Raw genomic sequence first — 24,020 nt, 5'->3', positions numbered from 1 at the left:
CATGATGGTGCATTTGCAAGGTTTGCTTGTGAACATGAAGCTGGTTCATACTCTGTTACTGTAGAGCAAATGCTACATTATATAAGCAAGCTCAAAATTTTATATACCAAATTTTTTAATTATGCAAATCTGCTAGCAAGCTGTGGTCACAAGAAAGCTTTCCCCACCCATAATCATTAGCTATTTTTTTCTCTTCAGTGTAATTATTAATGCTAACATTAACTTACTGGTAACAAGTACAAGGCTTTAGCAGAAGTGTTTTATTGTCATTTTTCTTCAAGCTTAGTCACAGGGAGATAATTCATTTTGTAATCTTTTTTTAAATCACTTTTCATTAATACTAAATATGGAATAACCAGATTGACTCTAACCAGTGATGTGGATACATTTTTAGATATGTTAGTTTATTTTTCAAAAAGCTATTACATTTGGAAAAAGTGTAGCTCAATGATGATATGCTTGATTTTCTTATTAAAAATATAATTTTGTGTTTTGTATCAGGTCATTGTTTTCAAAGTATTGGAAACCAGACACATCTTTGAGTAACCACATGTGATGATGACTGAAAATTGCATGTTATAGAAATGACTTTAACTTAACTGCTGAATTTAACACAACCTGAGTTTAAATAATAGTTGTGTTCTGTGATTACATTTCACTTTTAGAGAGAATAAAATTCATTGTGCGTTTAGCTACATGCTTACAGTCTTCACAGTGAATTTTTGCCTCCACCAAAGAGAAAAAAATATTTGGGGCTTTCCTGAACATATTAAATCTAGTTAGTTAGTCCTGTAAGACCATAATGTCACCTGCAAAGTGCACAGGTAAATTGTTTTCACAAGCAACAGCGACATATCTGTTAGTAAGGAGATTACCTTTATACTGACAATTGGGTTTCCTGCCCCCCTCATTCTTTAGTTCACATTTAACAACTTTGAACTGTATGTGACTTTTTGTCATTTGAAGATTTTCATCAAATTTTCCTTCCACACAAATTTTTTTGACCTCACTTGGATTATCAAGGATGAACGTGTTGGTATCTTTACAGCTGTTGTCAGGGTTGTAGATTTGTTTACTGTTTATAACCTTATCACATTTCTTCTCAGTCATCTTGCCGTCTACGTGCTGTCTTTTAAACTGGTCATAGCGGGTTTCTTCATACTGGGAACTCTCAGTGGCAAAGAGCAACAAACAGGTAAACAGGATCTTCATTATTACCTGGTGGAGAAAAAAACAGAAACAATATTCTGGTTGAGAATGTTATCCAGATGAGAGGTTATTTTCACTTTCTGGGCATGTTGTTCAGAAGAAGCGAGCTGTCCTGTCATCTGAAAATGTCAAAAAGCTTGTCTGTTTGAGCAACTGGTTCAGTGCAAAGAAAAGTAATATATAGGGACAACCCATGTATTGTATGTTTTAGCTCTTTTTTTTTGTTTCTCCTTTGTGGTGTTTCCATGTTCATGTTTTGTTAGGAAAAAAGAAGTAGGAAGAAGCTTGGGTTGCTCAGCCTATGCTAAATACAACTGGAGAGCAAAAACAAGTATAGCCAAACTGTTTTAATCAAAGACACTGGAAGTATAAGCTATAGCCTAACTGCACTTTGTAGGCTTATGTATTACACTCCCCACTGTTACATATGCATTTTATTTATTGTATTTTTATTTTTAATGTGTATTGTGTCTCCCTGTTTTGATCCCACTTAGATGGGAATATGTTTTATGAGCCTTGACTGTGTCTAATGGTAAATTAAACACATTGTATGGGAGAATATGCTTAAATTTCCTTTCAGCATATTTTTGAGCATTCAGTAACTTTGAGGTTTTTCTGAAGAATATTCTGAACTTTTCAATGTATTTTTCACTGTAACTAATTGTTGCAATAAAAATAAACCTATATTTGAATAAAGCAAGTATATTTGTCCACTCGCATACTCATAAGGGTATTAGAAGCATGAAGAGTATCCTGTTAAAGTTCCTTTAGAACAGATTAAAAAAAATCTGTTAACTATTGAGTTAACTATTGATAAGTATGCGATTAATCGCAACTAAATATTTTAATCGACTGACAGCCCTAATTTCGACCATATTAGCTTATAGCAAACAGAATACTTTATTAACCCCAGGGGAAATTATGTGGTCACAGTTGCTCCATGAGAGTAAGAACAGTAACTAAGTTAAAGTACCAATATATAAAAAAACAATATATTCCAGTCAATAAATTACATCTCGATGGGTTCATAATGAAATATGATAAACGGACTACTTCTTATACAGTTCTTAATAACTCTACCTGAGCACTCAAAGCGCTTTATAAAACTTTCCTCATTCACACTGGCACTTTTTTCCATGCTTTTTCTAAGCAAGTGTGTTCTGTCTAACATTTACACTCTCACAGATGTCATCCCAACAGAGCACTTTATCCTCAGACAGCAGGCTGTGTTTCCTAAAGTAGAATCGGAAGCAGAGCCCTCAACTATCAGACCCGTCTCCTGTTGACCCTGTTCCCAGTCTGAGTTTAGGAGAGTTGTTACACCAGTCAAAAGTAATGAGGACAATAATAAAGAATTGTTCTGTAGCATATTTCTCATATGGCATATGGGTAAATATTTTATCCTTCTCAAACCTGACAATCAGAGGAACGTTTACTTACCATATTTCTTGCCCAGGTAATGAATGTTTGATTGGTCACTTGATTGGTTTGTTGGTTGGTTGGTTGGTCAGCCAGTCAGCTGGTTGACTCACAGGAGTTAGCTTTCTAAGCAATGGTTGACGAAGATCATCAGTGAAGGAATGTCTCTGAAAGGTTGCACTGAGCTCATTATAAGTAAAATCCAGGTGGCTGGACATGTCTAGTTTATAGATCCAATTTGAATGAAGTTTAATGAGTAACTAAACAGAAATCAGTTAAAACAGCTGTAGACATGGGAGACAAGCAAATTAATTATGTAAAACAAGGAGGACATCATGTCATACAGTGAAAGAAAGTGGTTGAATTTTTACTCTTTTATCTTTGTCTTCTTCAACAGAACAACTAAAAAGTGTTATCTGACCTCGCCTGAAGCAACAAGTCAAATGAGCCACGTTAGAAGCCTCAGAGAACAACACCAAGGAGGTGACCTCATCTAAAGTATAGCTGTAGTATGAAGGCTTGTGTGTTCTCTCACCACAAATTATTTAAATATTAAAAATGACAACTTTGTTTGCTCAAAAGCTCCCAGTCAAAGTGGATGCTGTATAACAGAGTTACAATCTGAACAGTTCATCTTATATGGATGCAAAATGCCCTGCTGCTTATTCCAAAAAAGTTTACGTTAGCTGGAAGATAACTTCTCTCATCTGAACTGACAGCAGCATAGTGATGACAAACTATCGGTTGATGTCAGCAGACAAAAGAAACGCATCACCAAGAAAACGGCGTGAGTTTGATCAACTAATTTAAAAAGTGAAACTGAAGATACAGATTAGAGGAAGCAGAATATTACCAGGAAAAGTATTTACTGGTATGTGCGAGTTATAGAAAAAAGGATTTTAACAGTATTTGACATGTTAATTTAAATGGCATCCTCCAGAATTTCTCCAAAAGTATTTTCACTTGGAAAGTTGTGACACCGTTAATCTAATGTAAATGCAATTCAAAGCTGAAAGTCAAGTTTAGATTAAATGGTAAATAGTAAATGGCCTGTATTTATATAGCGCTTTTCTAGTCCCTAAGGACCCCAAAGCGCTTTACACAACCAGTCATCCACCCATTCACACACACATTCACACACTGGTGATGGCAAGCTACATTGTAGCCACAGCCACCCTGGGGCGCACTGACAGATTATCCAATATACACAACCGCCTGGGGTAACCGTGCTGTACAGAATATAACAAATAATTAAAAGTAATCAGTTTCACTAATCTAAAATGATAGGCATCTTTGTGAGAATCAAAAGGTCACAACAGCCACATATGCAAGTATAGAAAGAAGAAAGAAAGAAAGGAAAGTTTGAACACAATAAAGAATATCTTTGTGATTTTGTCATTATTTTTGCTTCTGCACTTAAATGTGTTATGATATTAAATGTCTTTTCCAGTGGTGATAATGTGGATACAATATATACGGTTGTGGAGAAACTACATCTATAATGCTTTACAGCTTATTCAAAAAGATTTTGACGACACAAACATGACTGCTTGGGTATGAATGAAGCAATTATGAGCACTAGTTTGTAACAGTTGAGAGATAAGTAACAGACAGCTCTGCACTGTGAATTATTCAAAGTCACTGAGTCAATGCCACATCTGCATCTCACATACGACTCCCATTGTTGTACATTGTGTTTTAAAGTGTAAAACACCTTAATTGAGAAATGGTTAGAGAACAGCTTGTTGTTGGATGTGATCATGAACACATGAGTCATCTTTTTTTATCCATTGTGCTTCAGACAATTACATAATATACAACATTTTCTCTCATTTGCAACAATGGACTTTGTTTTAACTGACATAAAAATGCTGAAATAAATGTGCCTTTAAACTGGCAGGTGCACAAAAACATGTAAAAAGAAACTCTATAATGATACTTATAATCTTCATGCGGCAATAAAAACATGACACTGTAGCATGTGTAAAAGGAGCAACAGTGCCTTCTGCAGCTTGTAGAAAGAAGTGCCCAAGCGATCTCCCATCCAAGTACAAACAGATTTTCAGCATGCATGAGGCATGTTGCACAGGTGACATCCTATCACAGTACATCACTGAAATTCATTGAGCACCTGAAAGTGGCCCGTTCTTTCACAAATGTTTGTAGAAGCAGACTGCACACCTAGGTGCTTGACTTTATGCAACTGTGGTGATGAAAGTGATTGAATAACCTGAATTCAATGATTTGAATTGGTGAGTAAATTCTTTTGAAAAGGTAGTGTATCTTTGTTAGAGAATTTAAAATACATTTGAATTTAATTTCATCAAACTCTTCAGTTCTTTTTAGAGATGTAGTTTTTTATGGTCATTCACTGATCATTATCTTCACTACACTCCTGGACAATATGTGAGGTCTGAATACAAAGGTCAGAAGACGTCTTCTCTGTTAATGATCATGCTGAAACAGCACTTTTTTTTTTTTTTTTACATGTTTAAACATTGTGTCGCATAAATTCTGCTGATGTGTTGTTGGTTCAGTGAACTTGAATATCTTACCAAGGAGCTCTGTCTGAACAATAGTTCACAACAGTTTTCAATATTCAAATCGGATAGATCATTTTCCAGGCTATAAGACTCTTGTAAAGGAGTTTAATCACTGAACCTGCTGTGCCACTTTTAACTGGCACATGAACTGCAAAGCCTTTTTATGGAGTTCATGGCCTCACTTTCAGTCAAGTATTTCAAGAAATTACTGCACTGGTTAGCACTGTCCCTCACAGCAAGAAAATCCTTGGTTCAAATCCAGGCTGAGGCCTTTGCATGTTCTCTTTGCAAACTCTGGTTTCTCCCACAGTCCACTTAGTCCAACTCCTGAGTCTAGATTGACCATAGGTGTGAATATGAGTGCAAATGGTTGTCTGTCTTTATATATTCACCATGGATGGACTGACAGTTTGTCCAGGGTTATTCTGTCTGTGATGTGTTGTCAGGTCAGTGAACTTCAGTGTCTCAGACAGCAACCTGCCTGTTACTTATCTCTGTGCAGATACAACACGGTACTCCAGTTTTCATTATTCAAATTTTATTTGAATAACTGCCAGCATCACTACTGATACCACCACTATGTTTAGATAGAAAAGTCGTATAAAACGTGTATTTACTTATTTTTAGATTAATTTAAGAAACTGCCTCTACCAATGTCACTTTTGTCAGCATTGTGAATGCTGAAGAGAAAATTTTAGCTGTTAAGTCAGGAAGACTGAGTTTACCAGACGTCTGCAGCCAGCTCGCCCTCTCTGTTTCTCTGTATTTGAATACAAAAGAGCACAATGTCATATCTTTAAGTGTTTATGTTGCATTATAGTTGAAGTAGGTAACAGATGAGTTTTGGCAAGAAATAATATATTTGAAAAAAACAAAAAACAAAATACTGCTGTGTTGAATTTCATCGTATTTACTGTTGGAGTGAGGAAAGGAATGCAGCTTAATGGTATGGATTACAAGACCAGACCAGTAACCAGTAGTTGATAGGGCTGTTAGGCTGAAGTCCACAAGTCATATAGAAAAGCAGAAAATCATTTACTTTGTGAAAAACAATCTATATGTTTGCTGAGTCAGTGAAAGTTTTGTGGATGCAGATTGGATTTTCTTCTTCATGAACCTTGCCAGTCACCAGCTTCAGATGATTTTAACTGAAGACCAAAACTAACACATAAGAAAGTGAAAATAACTGTAAATCAAAAGATAACAAATAATTAATTTAAAACGTATTTGAGACACTCATTTGTTGTCTATTTCTTATGTTTTATTCCAGTAATTCCAGAGTTGGTGTGGGGCACACACAATTTTCTTGTACATTCTACAATGACAATAAAAAGCTGTTCTAGCTTTTATGTTATACTACTATTGGGCTCACAAACAGGAGGCCATCTCGGCCTGCAGGTTTGCTCTCATGTAGTTTTTCCAGCTCCCCCTCCTCCTAACTTGGCCAAAAGTTACAGTAAAACAGTAATGTTTGTCAGAGGTGGGGTAATCCGAGCCAAAGCGTTCATCTGAGTTAAAATGGAAGGGAAACATCGTTGAAAGCAGTCTGGGTGTGTATAGGCAGGAGAGGGCTGTGACCCTGTAAACCTCTTGCAGAAATCATTAAGAGTTCATTTGTTTTGTCCAGGTTGGCCACTGGTTCTCATCAGTTTTCTCAGTTCACACCTCCACTTTTTGTTGTTTTCATTGAGTTTGACCTCCAGCTTCTTCCTGTGGGTGTCTTTGCATTTCTTCAGGTTCACCTTTAACTTTGGCTGCACTCTACTCAATTGCCAAGGTATTTCAGTTCACTAGTGCTTGTTGTTCACCAAACAAAATACAGTCAGCCAGCAGTGGCATTGAAATTAAATGCTGATAAGAGGCTCAGAATCCAAGGATAACAGTTTGTTAAATTGTCTGTGAAGGTTCTCAGTCATCCAGGTCATCGTAGTCAAAGGAGTTTGCAAAGAAAAGCGTCTGGACTTCTTTGAGTTGCTTGAAGACGTTTCACCTCTCATCCGAGAAGCTTCTTCAGTTCTAAGGTCAAATGGCCGAGAGTCCCAGATTTAAACCCAGTGGGAGTATCCCCCCAAAGAGGGACAAAGGACCCCCTGGTGATCCTCTAATCACATGAGCCAAGGTGTGAAAGCGGGTGTGGTACCTAATCAGCCAGGGTTTCGGGTGAGCTCATTGTGAAACCTGGCCCCACCTTGTCATGTGATTTCCTGGGGTCAGATGGCCCAGGATGTGAGTGGGCGTTAAGGCGTCTGGGGAGGGAACTCAAAACTGGATTATAGATGGCAGACAGTTGGTGTCGTAAGCCACCGCCTCTGTTCAAAGATGGTCGCTCACAGTGGACATAGATGGCCTCTTTCACTCCTCTTTCAAACCATCTGTCCTCTCTGTCCAATATGTGAACATTGGCATCCTCGAAAGAGTGACCTTTATCCTTTAGATGCAGATGGACTGCTGAGTCTTGTCCTGTGGAGGTGGCTCTTCTATGTTGTGCCATGCGCTTGTGAAGTGGCTGTTTGGTCTCTCCAATGTAGAGGTCTGGGCATTCCTCGCTGCACTGTACAGCATACACCACGTGGTGTATGCTGTAAAAGACGGATTTAATGCAACATGACCGTTCACACAGCAGTCGCTTTCTAAAACATCGGATATGTATCGGATTCAGGACCACATACGAAAGTGACCTAGATCGGATTTGAAAATATCGGATTTGTACCGCTCACACTGTCATACCATGATCAGATATGGGTCGCATAGGGTCAAAAAAATCGGATTTGATGCGCTTTCGCCTGCAGTGTGAACGTAGCCTTAGTTCTAGTGAAAGGAAGTGTTAATGCTTCAGCAAACCAAGACATTTTGGATCATTTCAGTTTGAGGATGGCCCTTTCCTGTTCCAACATGACTCCACACCAGTGCACAAAGTAAGATCTATAAAGACATGGATGAGCAAGTTTGGTGTGGAAGACTTGACTGGCCTTCACAGAGGCGAGCCAAGTCTTCCCGTCCAACGTCAGTGTCTGTCCACACAAATGCACTTCTGGAAGACAGGTCAAAAATACCCATAAACACAAAGCAAAGAGTTGGCCGACATCATATTAAACCCTGTTTAATATATATATATTTAATTAATATAAACCTTACATACAAACTGGTGTTATAGTATTGTTGCACCTTTGAGAGTAAAAAGCTTAAAGTGATCCTTGATCTTGTTTTTGTCTTTGCCAGACATAAAATAAAAGTGCAAAGGTGGCTACTCTGTGCCGGCTGAGCTAGGATAAAGGCAAATAATAGAACAACAGCTTGGTTTTATAAGTTTTTCTTTACTGTTCAATAGCAACAAGCATTTTATTTTTTTAAAACACAAGAGGCAAAACTTCTGGAGTAGCAGGACCTTTGAGTGCTGCTAAAATCAAAGGTTGGTTAACAGTGTTCGGTTTGATTTTTAGGTTAAAAACAAAGCAAACCAGAAAGCAGCAACACTCTTCCCCGTTGTGTGACTAACAGAGAAACAGTTCATGTGTGTTCAGTATGATTGAAATGTGTGTGTGAATATAACACTACTCTTGGCCCATCCTCCAGGCAGTAACGAGTATCACAGAAACACTCAATTTTACTCAGAACATTAACAACAAGAACACATTTTTTAACACAGGACTGCTGAGATTAAATCATAGCCCACACTGGTCTGCACAGGTGGCTTTGTGGTCAGTGGAGTGTTTGGCATTGCGTCACCCGCCACAGTTGAGGGACTGCATAGGAGGAACTACTGATGAGAAAAATCAAAGTGGAGCATGATGGTGCATTTGCAAGGTTTGCTTGTGAAGCTGAAGCTGGTTCATACTCTGTTACTGTAGAGCAAATGCTACATAATATAAGCTAGCTCATATTTTTATATACCATTTTTTAAAATTATGCAAGTCTGCTTGCAAGCTGTGGTCGCAAGAAGGCTTTCTCCATAATGTTTAGCTATTTTTTTCTCTTTGGTGTAATTGCACAGTTTTAATGCTAACATCAACTCAGTTATAACAAGTACAAGTCTTTAGCAGTTTTTTATCCTGCTTTTTTTTTTTCAAGATTAGTCACGATGAGGTAATCCGTTTTTTAATCTTTTTTTAAAATCATTTTTCATGAATAGCAAATATGGAATAACCAGATTGACTGAAATAAAAAAATATGAAACAAATTTTGGAATGTTGTGGAAAAATGTTTAGATATTTTATTTTAATTTTCAAAAAGCTATTGCATTTAGAGAAAGTGCAGCTCAATGATGACAAGCTCGATTTTCTTATTAAAATATAATTTTGTGTTTTGTATCAGGTCATTGTTTTTAAATTTTGGAAGACAGTCACCTCTGTTTCACACATCTTTGAGTAAGCACAGGTGATGATGACTTACAATTGCATGTTAGAGAAATTACTTTAACTTAACCGCTGAATTCAACACAACTTGAGTATAAACAATAGTTGTGTTCTGTGATTACATTTCACTTTTAGAGAGAATAAAGTTCATTGTGTGTTTAGCTACATGCTTACAGTCTTCACAGTGAATTTTTGCCTCCACCAAAGAAAAAAAAATGTTTGGGGCTTTCCTGAACATACTAAATCTAGTTGTTCATATCATTTAAGACCATAATGTCACCTGCAAAGTGTACAGGTAAATCACCTTGACAAGCAACAGCGACATATCTGTCAGTAAGGAGATTACCTTTATACTGACATCTGGGTTTTTTGGCTCCCTCATTCTTTAGTACACATTTAACAACTCTGAACTTTTTGTGACTTTTTGTCATTTGAAGATTTTCATCAAATTTTCCTTTGACACAAATGTTTTTGACCTCACTTGGATTATCAAGGATGAACGTGTTGGTGGCTTTACAGCTGTTGTTATCATTCCAGATTTCTTTCTTCTTTATAACCTTATCACATTTCTTCTCAGTCATCTTGCCGTCTATGTGCTGTCTTCTAAACTTGCCATAGCGATCTTCTTCAAACTGTGAACTCTTAGTGGCAAAGAGCAACAAACAAATAAACAAGACCCTCATTATTACCTGGTGAACAAAAAACAGAAATAATATTTTGGTTAAGAATTTTATCCAGAGAAAGCACATATTATTGCAAAAAATATTAAATATATTTGAGTGCTCTGGGTTGTGTTGCTTAGTAACATTTTACTAGGATAACTCATGCAGTAAAATAAAATCTTAATAAATCTGCAGTATTGCCACCTTAGGAGCATCCTGTCTCGGAGTAAGGTTAAAACATTAGTCCGCACACTTTACTTCTAAGCTGCATTATAGGAATATGTTTTTATTAAGTTGTCCTAAAAACTCCCTGAAAAGCCTTCAGTTGATCAAAAGCTCAATAGTAAGAGGACCAAACAAGTAAGACAGATCATATTTCTACCATATTAGCTTATAGGAAATTTGTGGCCACAGTTGCTCCAAGACAGTAAGAACAGTAACTAACAAGTTAAAGTACCAATATATATATATATATATATATATATATATATATATATATATATATATAGATATAGATATATATATATCTATATATATATATTCCAGTCAATACATTACATCTTGATGGGTTCATAATGAAATATGATAAATGGACTGGTTCTTATACAGTTCTTTTCAACTTTACCTGAGCACTCAAAGCGCTGTATAAAACTTTCCTCATTCACATTGGGACTTTTTTCTTTGCTTTTTTTTAAGTAAGTGTGTTCTATCTAACATTCACACTCTTGCAGATGTTATCCCAACAGAGCACTTTATCCTCAGACAACAGGCTGAGCTGAGGCTCCTAAAGTGGGAGCCTCAGCTCAGAATGGGAAGCAGAGCCTTCAACTATCAGATCCCTCTCCTGTTGACCCTGTTCCCAGTCTGGGTTCAGGAGACAGACACTCTCTCTACCTTTATCTACCACCAGTCCAGTTGTTACACCAGTCAAAAGTAATGACGATAATAATAAAGACTTGTTCTGTAGCATATTTATCATGACATATGGGTAAATTTTTATAGTATCTTTCTTAAATCTGACAATGCGCCAGAGGAAGGTTTGCTTACCATATTTCTTGCCCAGGTGATGAACGTTTAATTGGTCACTTGGTTGGTTGGTTGGTTGGTCAGTCAGTCAGCTGGTTGACTCACAGGAGTTAGCTTTCTAAGCAATGGCTGATGAAGGTCATCAGTGAAGGAATGTCTCTGAAAGGTTGCATTGAGCTCATTTAAGTAAAATCCAGGTGGCTGGACATGTCTAGTTTATAGATTCAATTTGAATGAAGTTTAATGAATAACTAAACAGAAATCAGTTAAAACAGCTGTAGACATGAGAGACATGCAAATTAATTATGTAAAACAAGGAGGACATCATGTCATACAGTGAAAGAAAGTGGTTGAATTTTTACTCTTTTATCTTTGTCTTCTTCAACAGAACAACTAAAAAGTGTTATCTGACCTCGCCTGAAGCAACAAGCCAAATCAACCACGCTGGCAGCCTCAGAAAACAACACCAAGGAGGTGACCTCATCTAAAGTATAGCTGTAGTATGAAGGCTTGTGTGTTCTCTCACCACAAATTATTTAGATATTAAATATTAAAAATGACAACTTTGTTTGCTCAAAAGCTCCCAGTCAAAGTGGATGCTGTATAACAGAGTTACAATCTGAACAGTTCATCTTATGTGGATGCAAAATGCCCTGCGGAACGGCATGAGTTCGATCAACTAATTTAAAAAGTGAAACTGAAGATACAGATTAGAGGAAGCAGAATATTACCAGGAAACGTATTTACTGGTATGTATGATTTATAGCAAAAAGGATTTTAACAGTATTTGACATGTTAATTTAAATGGCATCCTCCAGAATTTCTCCAAAAGTTTTTTCTCTTGGAAAGTTGTCACACCATTAATCTAAGATAAGTAACAGACAGCTCTGCACTGTGAATTATTCAAAGTCACTGAGTCAATGCCACATCTGCATTTCACATACGACTCCCATTGTTATACATTGTGTTTTAAAGTGTACAACACCTTAATTAAGAAATGGTTACAGCTTGTTGTTCGATGTGATCATGAACACGTCATCTTTTTTTCCCCCAGTGTGCTTCAGACAATTACATAATATTTTCTGTAATATGCAACAATGGACTTTGTTTTAACTGACATAAAAATGCTGAAATAAATGTGCCTTTAAACTGGCAGGTGCACAAAAACATGTAAAAGAAACTCAGAATATAATGATACTTATAATCTTCATGCAGCAATAAAAACATGTGACACTGTAGCATGTGTAAAAGGAGCAACAGCGCCTTCTGCAGCTTGTAGAAAGAAGTGCCGAAGCGGTCTCCCATCCAAGTAAAAAGAGATTTTCATATCAGGAGTGTTCAGCATGAGGCATGTCAGTCATCACTGTAAGAACCACGGAGTGTTTTATGTCCATGGAAATACATGAAGTAACTCTGAATACAAACACACAATTTATCCACAACAACAACAACAACAATAATGATAATAATAATAATAATAATAATAATAATAATAATAATAATAATGATAACACTGTATAGCGGGGCTCTTGTCCAGGAAGGGAGATCAACAAACTCAAAAGAAACTCCGAGTTGATAAACGCTGAGCGTCCGGAACAGCTGATCAGAGTTAGTTTAATCAACTCTGAGTATGCCCACCCTGAGGTAAGCGCGTGCGTGATACCAATAATAAAAAAAAATCCATCATCAACAGATCCTATGATTCAACATGGAAACCGGGCAGAGAAAACGCTCGGCTTACTTCACCCCACTTGAAATAGATATTCTGCTGGGTGTATATGGCGAGTACGAACACATTTTTAGGAAGAAAGGCAACACGGCTGCAGCAGCAAAGGAGAGAGAACTGGCGTGGGAGAGAATTGCAGCGCGGGTAAATGCGTAAGTTGAATCGGTAAATAGTAAATACATGTGAATCCTGAGATGCATTTACAGGCGAATTTTTACTCATAATTTTAATTAAGGTGCAATCCCACGGGAACAAAAAGGACTTGGCAGCAGCTGAAAATGAAATATAAAAACATAGTTCAAACAGGTAAGGCCCACTTTTGCTTTTGTATATGAGTCTATAATTTTTTATAAACCCACAGGCCTAATATCCTGCTAAGATTAACATATGGATTCAACTTAGCTAACAGAAAGAAGGCAGAGGCTCGCAAAGTGGTTGAAGGGGCACCTTCATCCATGCTGAGGCAGAAGAGCTTGCCAAGAGTAAGTGTCTGCATAAAATGTAATTATTTATAGCACACACATACATGAAATTTGAATATGTGGGATGAAATTCTCATTTCCTTGTTTACCACCAAGTTAAAGTGAAAGTAAAAAGTGAATTAAATGAATCACTGAGTGAAATAAAAGGCAAACATAAAGGTTCAAATGCAATGCAAAACAAACAAACAAAAAAAAACTAATTTATTTCCATCTCTTTAAAAAAAACTAAAAAGAAGCAATACTTCAGGAACCATCTAAAGCCAGACTCTTTTCAGTGAGTTATACTACAAATTACACAGAATTCACGAGTCTTTGAAATGGGATAATTTCTGTCTGCATTGTCTCAACTAAAGGTTCAGTACATTTGGTGAAACAGTAGCTAAATTTCTTCATCAGCAGTGTAGTACTGATCCTTGTTACTAGTGCATTTTCCATAATGTCTTTATTACTTAGGAATGCTGTTCCCTGCTGACTTATTCAGAATGCCATCATGTGCTATAACACATCTGCATATTTATTTCAACAGTTGCTGATGGCCTTGTTGAGACTCCTACTTCAGCAGAAGCATTTCCAACCCTTCCATCTGTAAGTAGGGCACTGAGTGCTTGTGATATGTTTCTAAAGAAAGGTTTCTAAAACAGAATGTTGCTCTTCATCACAGGAAGCAGACGAAGATGATGATAAGGATACATTATCCGCTGAGATAGATCCAGATAGACCTAGTGAGGTACACATCATAACAGTAGAGATATGTTTTAGTTTGTGTTCTTGTATTTGAAATGTGCAGTCAAGTGATGACGATGACTGGAAAACAATCTTCATATTCACGTTTTTTTCTTTTAAATTAACAGAGCAAGGCCGAACATTATCAAGAGGAAGCTCCATCAACTACCCCAGCACATATTAACAAAGTGAGACGTTCAATGCCATTCTGCATTTTCTGAACTTTATTTAAACTGCACCATGCATGAATTTCAAGCCATTCTTACATTTTACAGTTACCAGTTAAAGAAATATACAAAATGCACCTCATCCAAACAATGACAAAAACTGACAAAGAAATCACATACTTGGATCGTCAGATTAGAAAGACAGATCTGGAAATTGAATTACTGGAGCACCAGTTAGAGGTGGGTAACATGTTACAGGTGATTACTCTCTGATAAATACACAAATGATAATGGTTGGTTTTGTATTTGTAGGAAATAAAGAAGAACAAATGAAATGTGAATAAGGAGTCCTTATTTATCCTGTGGGGGTGGGGAAACTAATCTGAAAAGAGATTGTAGCAAAGTTGTTTCTCTGACAGCTCTTGCATCATGAACATCTTCAGGGTGAACAGGATCCTCTTCCCCAGGTTCATCCACTCATATGGCAGGGTGCTGCTAAGAGAGGCAATATTATGGAGAACAACACATGCCACAATGATGCCACATGCTCTCTCTGATGATACCTTGAGTCTATGCAGGCACTGGAACCAGGATTTGAATCATGTCCACCCAGAGAAGGGGAAGTTTAATTACAGCAACAACAATTCCAAGTATAATCATGAAGTATAACTGAAGGATTTGTACATCAATCGCCTGCTGTGCTACAGAATTCCTCTTTAATACTCCTTCTTAGTTTATGAGATTTCTTATTTGGAATAGTACAAAATTTTGTAGCTGATGTTTAAGAGAAAAATAAATCTTTCTAACTGGTGCACAGACAGTCATGTGTCATACAGGAAACCCCTGATGGTAACAAAGCGAATTGCCACACAAAGAGATTGGTCTGATGTGAAAAGCACAACCTCGCTGTGTTATATTTGATTTGTATAAGGTTGGAGTGTGTTGTTGGTAATGGTGACATTCAACAAGATGCTCATCTGGGAATGAAAAAAAATTCTAATCAGGGTGTCATGCACAGAGATCTGAAAGATCTTCCAGGGATAGTGATACTATATTCTGTAGAACTGATGGGTCAGTAGGCAGCAATTTTATACCTGTTAATCTCTAAGATAGAGTTTAATCTGCTCTGGTGCAGGTTAGGTTCAAGGCAGGCATGTGCAATAGTGCAAATTTTGGTACTGATCCGATGCTAAGTAATTACATGGCCAGTACCAGTACTGATATTTTTATTTTACAAAGGCAGGCAGCTTATGTCTGGGGGAGCAGTGCGTCATGACTTATGAGATTAATCATCAATTTGCAAATTCTTAACACATTTTAATGAGCACTAAATCACCGTTAACACAACAAAACACACCTCAGGTTTTCATGTTTTTTGAAACTGGGTTTTTTGGAGACCTGAAATGTAAACATACCTGTCTCTTAAGGAGTTTGTGTTAACTTTCATTGTTTAAAAGTGAGGCTATAAATAAAATAGATGTGATGGTCAGTGCAAAAAAGTTCTCACATTTTTCATAGTATAGCTACAGTGGGCTACATAGTGGACATAGAGGATTTAAACAAATTATCAACTCTGTTATGCTAGTATGGACCCAATATGTGTTGGTATTGATACAATAGATTGAAGCAGTATTTGTTTCGATCTGCTCACCTCTAATTCACAGCATAAATTACCATGGCGATTTGACCGTGTGAGAAGTGAACCCCCTTCATAGTATAGGTAACCCTGAAGTTACCTGGATGAGCCAAAATCCTGCTTCGTAGTCTAAGCTGCTCCAGTATCAGGTTATATTTGTTTCGAACTGCTCGCCTCTAATTCACAGCATAAATTACCATGGTGATTAAGCCAGGTAAAACTGTCACTTTCATAATACTGAAAGCTCAGATTTAAAGCTCAATACAGCCAAGCTATTGACTTTGCTCTGTACTACAACGCATCTGTCCAGTTATTTTCTTTTCTTTCCCACCATGGACTGTATGGTTTCATACAGTTGTGTTTTTCACGAGAGACCCCTGAAGGCCACACTGATTGGAGTCTCGGAGCACCTGAGGGACAAACGCGCTGAGGCCGGAGAGTGACGGGAAATGGTTTTGGAAACAGCGGCGTGATATGAAAGCCGGGAAGCAGCCGGGAAAGCGCGTACTTACAGGTGTTATATTTATAGCTCCCTGCCAGAGGTAAGTTTCACTCAAAGAAATGTGGGAAACCTCCACAATGGATAACACTGCTAGCTGATGGGAAGAAGCTGTAAACTCCGATAAAAGCGAGACCCTAAATTGTACTATACACAAATGTGTAGTTTTATTTTAGTACATTTAAAAAGTTGCGTGTTTTACCTCGAAAATCTGTAATTTGTCATATTTGTTGTACTCAAAAGATTTTACTCCACAAATTAGCTGAACAGTCGTGTTTTTAGCACTCTAAGTAGTTTGCCCTCGGCTTATTCTCCTTTTTTTCGTTTACATAAAGCACTGAGTGATTTTCCTCCAAGGCTTACTTTCTATGGAGAACTTAGAATGCCAAAAGAAACAGACAAATTAGTTAACGGTATCCAGAAATCTTATTACTTTTCCGTGTCAGTTGTTATTTGCTTCTTTCCAGGTTAGAGTCATCAATATATTTTTGCTTTGCTTTGTGTTACGAAATGGACATTCCTGCTGCTTTGCTATCATCTTAGCTAACTGACCTTAGTTATGGAGGCTATAAAATGGAGAGAATGGAACGAATCGTTCTTTGGGTGTAGGACCTTATTGCACTGACCATCTGCTGACCTGAGACATTTGGCCATGAACCTAAGGGCCTCACTGCTGCTAATACCCACCCTCTGATGAACCCCACTGACCCTATGCATTGCTATAGCATGTTTCATAATTTGCAGGGTATTGTGACTGGCTCTGGTATGTGCGCGTTGAACTCCACTATCATATTAGACATTCTTTAAAACCATAGGCAGCAATCCATTCTAATATTGATCTGCTGAAAGCTTGCATCATAAAGAGACCTTAGTTTAAAAGGGAGTTCTTGGGGGAGCTTGAGCTGAATTCAGTAGGTTGTAATACCTTGTGCAGCTGTGATAATGCTCAAAATGCTTTATGAAGGAAAATCTCATCATCTAGTGTCTGTTGTTTGTTTTGATAGTCTTCAGTAATGATCTGTTCCCTGTACTAAAGACTGATTTCATCATACCCAGGGTGCCATTCCGTTATCTGGCTTCTCTTTAGTGTAACATCAGCAATCAGCGGGAACAGGCACACAGTGCTGGTTATCAGATTGCTAAGTTAACCCAATCACAAAAATCATGTTTACTGGCAGCAGAACTGAAGATAAAATTATACTATAGGAAAGATATGAAACCGTTACGCCCAATACAGACTGAAAGCAACACTGCTGCTGCAGACAAAGCAGCTGAGTGAGAGAAAAAGCACTTTACAGTAGTTTAGTATTAAAAGTGCTCTATGAACAGTGTTGGGAAGGTTACTTTTAAAATGTATTCCACTACAGAATACTGAATACATGCCCCAAAATGTATTCTGTAACGTATTCCGTTACGTTACTCAATGAGAGTAACGTATTCTGAATACTTTGGAATACTTAATATATTATCATGCTGTTTACAACTACATGAATGTCCTATTGCTGTGATTTATTACTGTTACTGAAGGTCCGCGGCTCCGAAACGTAGTAAAGGGACCTCTGGCTAATACGTCGGGTTCGTGTCGGGCTGGTAGCCGAAAACTAGCTTTACTTTGTTGTCTGGGTCAACTTTGCTTGCGGGAGACAGAGAGAGGCGTTGAAAGGCTTCTCCAACGGAACTTATTTTTTCCGGAGGAAAACACGAACACAGTGTACAGTTGAGTCTTAATAGCTTACTTACAAATGGGCTCGTCAGGCACTCTTCTTGGCTGCAGTGGTTATTATTATATTTACATGCTTCCAGCTCCCGTTTTTGCTCCGTGACAGCTCGGACTTTTCCTTTCTCTCCCTCCCTCGCTCACAGACACATAACGGGTATGGCAGTCCATTCTCCCTGCAGCACGGACTACACTGCCCATCAGGCTACATTCTTTAGGGCCATGCCTGTAGCATTCTGCCTTTTAGCTTAGCACAACAACAACAACAAAAAAGCGCTCTCTCACCCAGGAAACACGCAGAGAGAGAGCGCGTCACCCTGTAACCATGGCAACCGTAACGCTGCCGCCTGGAACAACATTACGTAGCTGTCAAACAAACCCAAATAATCCTGACCCGCGACAATATGAAACAGGGAAGTACCGCCGTGTATTCCATTTATTTCAACAAAGTAACTGTATTCTGAATACCACCTTTTTAAACGGTAACTGTAACGGAATACAGTTACTCATATTTTGTATTCTGAATACGTAACGGCGGTACATGTATTCCGTTACTCCCCAACACTGTCTATGAATATGTGAACGCTTCACATATTTGCATAGTTTAAAACTCTGAGAGCAGGACGAGAATAAATATTAAAACAGAATTAACACGTAGGCTTAGTCTGCATTCAAAGGGATTTTTAAATCAGCTTGGAAGACCCACCTTACTGTGTGGCTTTCGACCAAGTGTGAAATGTTGATTTTATTGTTTTATTTTATTGTTTTCAATCCATGTTTTTGTGTCTTGCACTTTTTATTTTTTATTTTTTTCTTATATATAATTGTTACTGTTTTTAAGGTGCTTTATAAATTAAGTTAGCCTGGCTCAGCTTTGTATCTTTAGTTCATCTACCCACCAGATTTCTGTGGTCACAGGAAAGATAACTTCACCAGCTGAAAGTCTCCAAGTTCAAACTCATAGTCTGGTTACAGAACACCTGCATGTTGTTAATGCAGGTGTTGCATCTGAACATTTGTGATTCTGTTTACTGTTAATTTCTTAGTTCTGATTTCCCTTCTGTAATTTGCTTTGTTTTTGCATGCATTTTTGCTTTTTCATCATTTCCCTGGTTTTTGTCAACAGTATTGCTGAAAATTCACACAGTTTAAAACAAAACAACTGTCTGGTTTACAACAAACAACTATTCAGACTGGTACTCTGCTGGGCTCCAGCAATTAGAAATTTGAACAAAACACTTCAGTGTATGGAGGATGTTTGTTTCGTGGGAAAAACTGTAAAATCTGATTTATTTTTATTCACACCTGTGGGATACATTGTTAGACTTTGACTCTAAACGGGGGCAAAGATACAGTGACTTGTGTTGATCATATTTAAATGCAAAACTAGAATATTGTCATAAATCATAAAGTAAATGGTTCACAATTCTAGAAGCAATAAATAAAATGAGCCACAACTCACTGAGTTGTTTTTGTTTTTTTTTTTAAATTAAGTATTATTAATATTGTTGGGAGAGCCTCTCCCATCTGCTATCTCATTAACTCCACTTTTACTTTACCTCTCTGCATGCAGCAGGTTTAAAGGTTGTCCTGAATGAAATGGCAGAAGGGTACGACTGGTTCACCAACCAAAGGAAATCTCCACCTGCTTCCCATTCCCCTCTTTCATGTCATGACAGCAGCTCCATCCAACCATGGCTGCCAGTGAAAACTCTGCAGCCTTTCTGGAATGATGGTAAAATGGACCATGATGAAGACTCTGGGGGCCGTCAGTTGAATGAGGGTCCTTCGCCTCATTTGTATGAGGAACTTTTCTGTGCCGGTCAAACTTCCATCCCTCTGGGCCGTCTGGCCGGTGCCCTCATGACCTCGTCTGGGCCGCAGACCGATGTGGTGAAACAAGGTTACCTGGGGAAGCTGGAGCGGAACCACAAGAGATATTTTGTCCTCAGAGCAGGGAGTCACACTGGACCGAGCCGACTCGAGTGGTACAAGAGCCAGGAGAAGTTCATGGCAAAGGAGAAGTCTTCTGGCAAAGCTGCGTTGTTTGGGTCAAGCAAACAAGGGTTGGTAAAAGTGACTTTATATGTGAAGCCTCTAACCGAGGCTCGTAGTTTCTATTAAGTCACATTAAGTGGCACAAAATTATTATACTGGTGTATTTGTTTGTTGTGAAATGTACTGTAATACGGCCCCCTCAAATTGATGTTTTTAGTAGTTTCTTTATAAATCTCTAAATAATAATACAGTTAAAAACATTTCAACTATCAGAAAGGTAGTCCTAAATTTAAAAAGTATGATACTCAAAATATGTGTCCAAATCTAAACTTCCATTTTCATCTGAAGAAGCATTAAAATCTAACTGTATTTAATTCCCCAGAGTGATTTACTTGCGGTGCTGTCTTGGCGTGAGCCGGATTGCCAGTTCCCGGAATGGCCACACTGTGGCGTTGTATCCCAAGGATCAGACCATGGTGTTGGTGATGGAGGACCAGAAGGAGCAGGAAGATTGGTATGTGGCCCTTAAGAAACTGATGGAGGAAGAGCAAAAGGATGAAGAGAATGGCGAAGGGGCTGATGAAGACGATGATGGCTATTGCACTCTGCCCCCTGCTGCTTTCTTTAAAGAGGTTAGAACAATTTTTGGTTGTAGTTAAGATCATAAACAGTTGATTAAATCTACTGAATTTAATGATGTCTTGATCAAAGTAAGCAGCTTCCCTGATGCTCAGAATCAATTGGAAATGGCAAATATGACAACCTTATTTTCAATAGGACACATTTATGCCATACAAGTGCTGTGCCGCCTCCAAAAAAGATGATGATAATGATTTAAAAAAAAAAAAGTACTGTGCACAATTCATATTTTCATCAGATGACTGCTTTGACACCCTCAGCTAATTCAAAATAATTAAAAAAAAACGCCCAGTTGTCTTGCTCCAACCTGTTTCTTTTACATTGTCTAAGGTTTGGCCCATTACGGTGAAGCCCAGAGGTCTGGGTACTTCCAAGTCCCTCACTGGTGAGAATCGACTCTGCCTGACAGCAACATCTCTGATCTTGGTGAGAGTGGGTGCAGGAAATGATTTGCCATCCGTCACCATACCTTTGCTGAGCGTTCGTCGCTTTGGGCACTTGGAGGGCTTGTTCTACTTGGAGCTCGGCAGGTCTGCACCAAATGGTCCTGGAGAGATTTGGATGGAAGCAAATGACCAAGGTAATTAAACAAACAAAAAAATGTTGTGTTGAGGCCTGACTGGATAAAAATAAAGAGTGTGACTCATCCTGGTGTATATGTTCTTTACAGGAAAACGAATACTGGCCCAGCATATTCACGAGGCAGTTCGGGAGGCAGTTCGGGCACTACGAGTTCTTCCAGATTTGAGCTGCTCTCCAGTCTCCAGTCAGAGTCAGAATAAAGGCCTTCTGGCTTCAAAACGCTGCAGACCTAAATACAGAAACAGAGTGGTGAATGTAAGACCACAGCGCCCCTTAGCCTTGATTCCCAGAAGTCCTGACATACAGACTAGTCCTGCACAGTCTTGTGTAAAGCCCTTCGAACCAGACGAAGCGAATCCTAAATCATCTCCAAGCTCAAGCTTTAATTTCAGCCCTTGCAGATCTCAGAATAGGTCCATTTCTGAAACTTGGAGTGACATGGAAATGAAGATGGACCACTGTGGTGCCACAGCCTGTGAGATGCAGGGCTCCGAGCCAGTTGAAGACAGGGAGGGGCTGGGATACATGATCATGTCCCCTCATGTTAGCCGCAGCTCATCTGTGTTATCTCATGATGACTATGTCACCATGGCAAGCCCACATAAAAATAGCCAGCCAGCTTACTCTTCATCCTCCACTTCACTGCAGACATCATTCATCAGGCAAGTTTTTTTTTTTTTAATCTATATTGGTACTAGTAGAATGTAGGATCTTGAAAAAAAAATGACTGAAATACATTTGACAGAGGATACCGCACATAGAAATGTCAGAATGGATCAAGTTTTTTGTCTTGTTTTGTTTTTTAGTTAACCTTGGCTGCCGCTTGTGTAATTTCTAGAGTAAAACTTTTGTCGTTTTAGCTCCTCCTCTGACAGCAGCTCTCCCCTGGACCCTCCTCATCATCTGACCAATGAGCACAGTCGGCCACACTGGCTGATGACACCAGCCCAACAGTCAAAAATGGAAGCTGACCAATCACAGATGAGCATCAGTTGCTCCACTGAACCACAAGTTGATGCAGAGCAGGAAGGCAGTAAAAGCTCAGCACAGACTGGAGTCACTTCTCCTTTAGATAGCATTGATGGGTCTGACCTGATAATTCCATTTGTCACATTTGGATCAGGCTGTAGTGGGCCGATCCAGGCTAGTTCCAACTTGGATACAGATCAGTCTAGTCAATTCCAAGCTGTACCAGACCAGTCTAGTATTAGAAGATGCTGGCTGTCATTGTTTTTGCCTGCTTGCCTTCAAGCTGAGGACGCATCCTGAGTGTTTGTAATGATTTAATGTTTTGTTTGAATCTCAGTAGTGTAAAGAAAAGCTGATTATTTATGGTGCACTTTACAAATGAAAAACTTGGTAAATTAAAAGAAATATTTCAGTGAGATTGTTGTTGACACTTGTTGCACTTGATCACTTGCAGTCGTTGCACATAAAAAGAGAATCTGGGACTAATGTCTTTACACAGTTTAGTAATGAGTATACTTTTGAGAAAAATAAAGTTGTTGTTTTACAGTTTGTCTGTAAAAGCACACAGTGTGCCTCTTTTTGTCAGTGGGTGTTGTTTTGGGGGGTTTCTTCTGCTTGGAGTCTTGCTGTTACGTGGAGAAAAAAAATTGTTAAATAAAATGACATTAATTAAGTTTTTCTAAAAGTTTTTTCCCCCTGTTTGGTAAAAATTGTAAATGCCAGTTGATAAAATGTAAGTGATGCATTATATCTAATCCATCTGTTGACACGTGACTAACTGTTCTCGAGCAAGACTTTAACACAACATATTAAAACTATATTTAAAATGGTAGGGAATCAAGTGTTATTTCTAGCTTCAAAATAGATTTTTAATATGCTGCCATGTCCATGGATTTGTAAACATGTATATCATATGCACAACTGTGTGTGGCCTTTCTCCATTCAAATAAAGTGTAGTACTATACACTACTTTAATTAAATTCAAATGTAGGAACATTTCCCATGCCTGCATCATCATTACAATGAGGACAATGACCTAACACTGTTGTATTGTAACATGCAGTATTGTGCAAAAGTCTTGAGCCACCCCCTTATTTCTTTATATTTTGCTAGGAAAATGGGTGCAATGAACCATTTGTAAGCATACATGGAAATACAGGATATAACGCAAAAAAAGTTGTATTTGTTTGCTTCAGCACAGCCTGAAGTATTTTAGGCAGCTTTTAAGTAGTCTTCAGGAATAGGTGAAGGACACTCAAAGCTCTTCTCTGGATGAGAAAAAATGATGTAACTGTAGTATTGATTCTGATATAGTGCAGGCCTGAGCCTGTCTTTGTAATGCACACTGGCAGAGCAGTTACTGCAAATAAATCCAGATGTGACCATCAGCTTTTTATTATGGAAGTTTTTTATGCTTAAACATAAAAATCATAACATATAACTCAGCAGGAAAACTTGTCGACATGGGGTATGAACCCAAAGAGAAGAAAAACAATTATAATTTGCAATTATACTGAAGAACAAACTTTTCTAGTTTGGGAAAATGACTTTAGTTGTGATCTTGCAATACTGGCTGTGGCTTTTTTCTGTTGAAATATAATACACTGCTCTTCTTTATTCAAGTGTGTGTCAAATTCTTGCTAAGCTGTAAAGCAGTGTCACTGGTGAGCA

At 38.1% G+C, this 24,020-nt stretch overlaps 2 protein-coding genes across 8 annotated transcripts; both read left to right on the top strand.

Moving 5' to 3' along the window:
- The first annotated feature begins 12,797 nt into the window (after positions 1-12,797).
- LOC112843779 (uncharacterized) lies at positions 12,798-15,394 on the top strand. 7 transcript variants are annotated; one of them, XR_003216273.1, is made up of 8 exons: positions 12,798-13,089; positions 13,173-13,243; positions 13,340-13,419; positions 13,946-14,004; positions 14,081-14,146; positions 14,271-14,330; positions 14,418-14,549; positions 14,622-14,716. XR_003216273.1 is itself a non-coding variant. In XM_025902786.1 (6 exons), the coding sequence occupies exons 1-6, from the start codon at positions 12,990-12,992 to the stop codon at positions 14,976-14,978; spliced, it is 612 nt and encodes a 203-aa protein (XP_025758571.1). In that variant the 5' UTR covers positions 12,798-12,989; the 3' UTR covers positions 14,979-15,394. The 7 variants fall into 7 exon arrangements, 3 of the variants coding, with proteins under 3 accessions (XP_025758571.1, XP_025758570.1, XP_025758572.1); XR_003216272.1 differs by lacking the exons at positions 14,081-14,146; positions 14,622-14,716 and adding an exon at positions 14,753-15,394; XR_003216271.1 differs by lacking the exons at positions 14,081-14,146; positions 14,622-14,716 and adding an exon at positions 14,729-15,394.
- Positions 15,395-16,205: 811 nt separating this feature from the next.
- LOC102081223 (insulin receptor substrate 2-B) lies at positions 16,206-23,022 on the top strand. The gene is made up of 6 exons (XM_019352284.2): positions 16,206-16,487; positions 19,735-20,227; positions 20,542-20,791; positions 21,129-21,378; positions 21,469-22,042; positions 22,241-23,022. Exons 2-6 carry the CDS (start codon positions 19,761-19,763, stop codon positions 22,647-22,649), a joined length of 1,950 nt encoding a protein of 649 aa, XP_019207829.1. The 5' UTR covers positions 16,206-16,487; positions 19,735-19,760; the 3' UTR covers positions 22,650-23,022.
- Positions 23,023-24,020: the final 998 nt, after the last annotated feature.

Source organism: Oreochromis niloticus, linkage group LG23, assembly GCF_001858045.2.
Source record: "Oreochromis niloticus isolate F11D_XX linkage group LG23, O_niloticus_UMD_NMBU, whole genome shotgun sequence".
NCBI classification, from domain to species: domain Eukaryota; kingdom Metazoa; phylum Chordata; class Actinopteri; order Cichliformes; family Cichlidae; genus Oreochromis; species Oreochromis niloticus.
The sequence above is the reverse complement of the archived record's forward strand: the minus strand, read 5'-3'. Positions and strand labels throughout refer to the sequence as shown.

Coding starts and splice junctions, on each gene's coding strand:
- LOC112843779 (XM_025902785.1), top strand. CDS start 12,920: ATGGAAACCGGGCAGAGAAAACGCTCGGCTTACTTCACCCCACTTGAA. Junction 13,090..13,172: donor ATTGCAGCGCGGGTAAATGC/GTAAGTTGAATC, acceptor ATTTTAATTAAG/GTGCAATCCCACGGGAACAA. Junction 14,005..14,270: donor CATTTCCAACCCTTCCATCT/GTAAGTAGGGCA, acceptor TTAAATTAACAG/AGCAAGGCCGAACATTATCA.
- LOC102081223 (XM_019352284.2), top strand. CDS start 19,761: ATGGCAGAAGGGTACGACTGGTTCACCAACCAAAGGAAATCTCCACCT. Junction 20,792..21,128: donor CTGCTGCTTTCTTTAAAGAG/GTTAGAACAATT, acceptor ACATTGTCTAAG/GTTTGGCCCATTACGGTGAA. Junction 21,379..21,468: donor GATGGAAGCAAATGACCAAG/GTAATTAAACAA, acceptor TGTTCTTTACAG/GAAAACGAATACTGGCCCAG.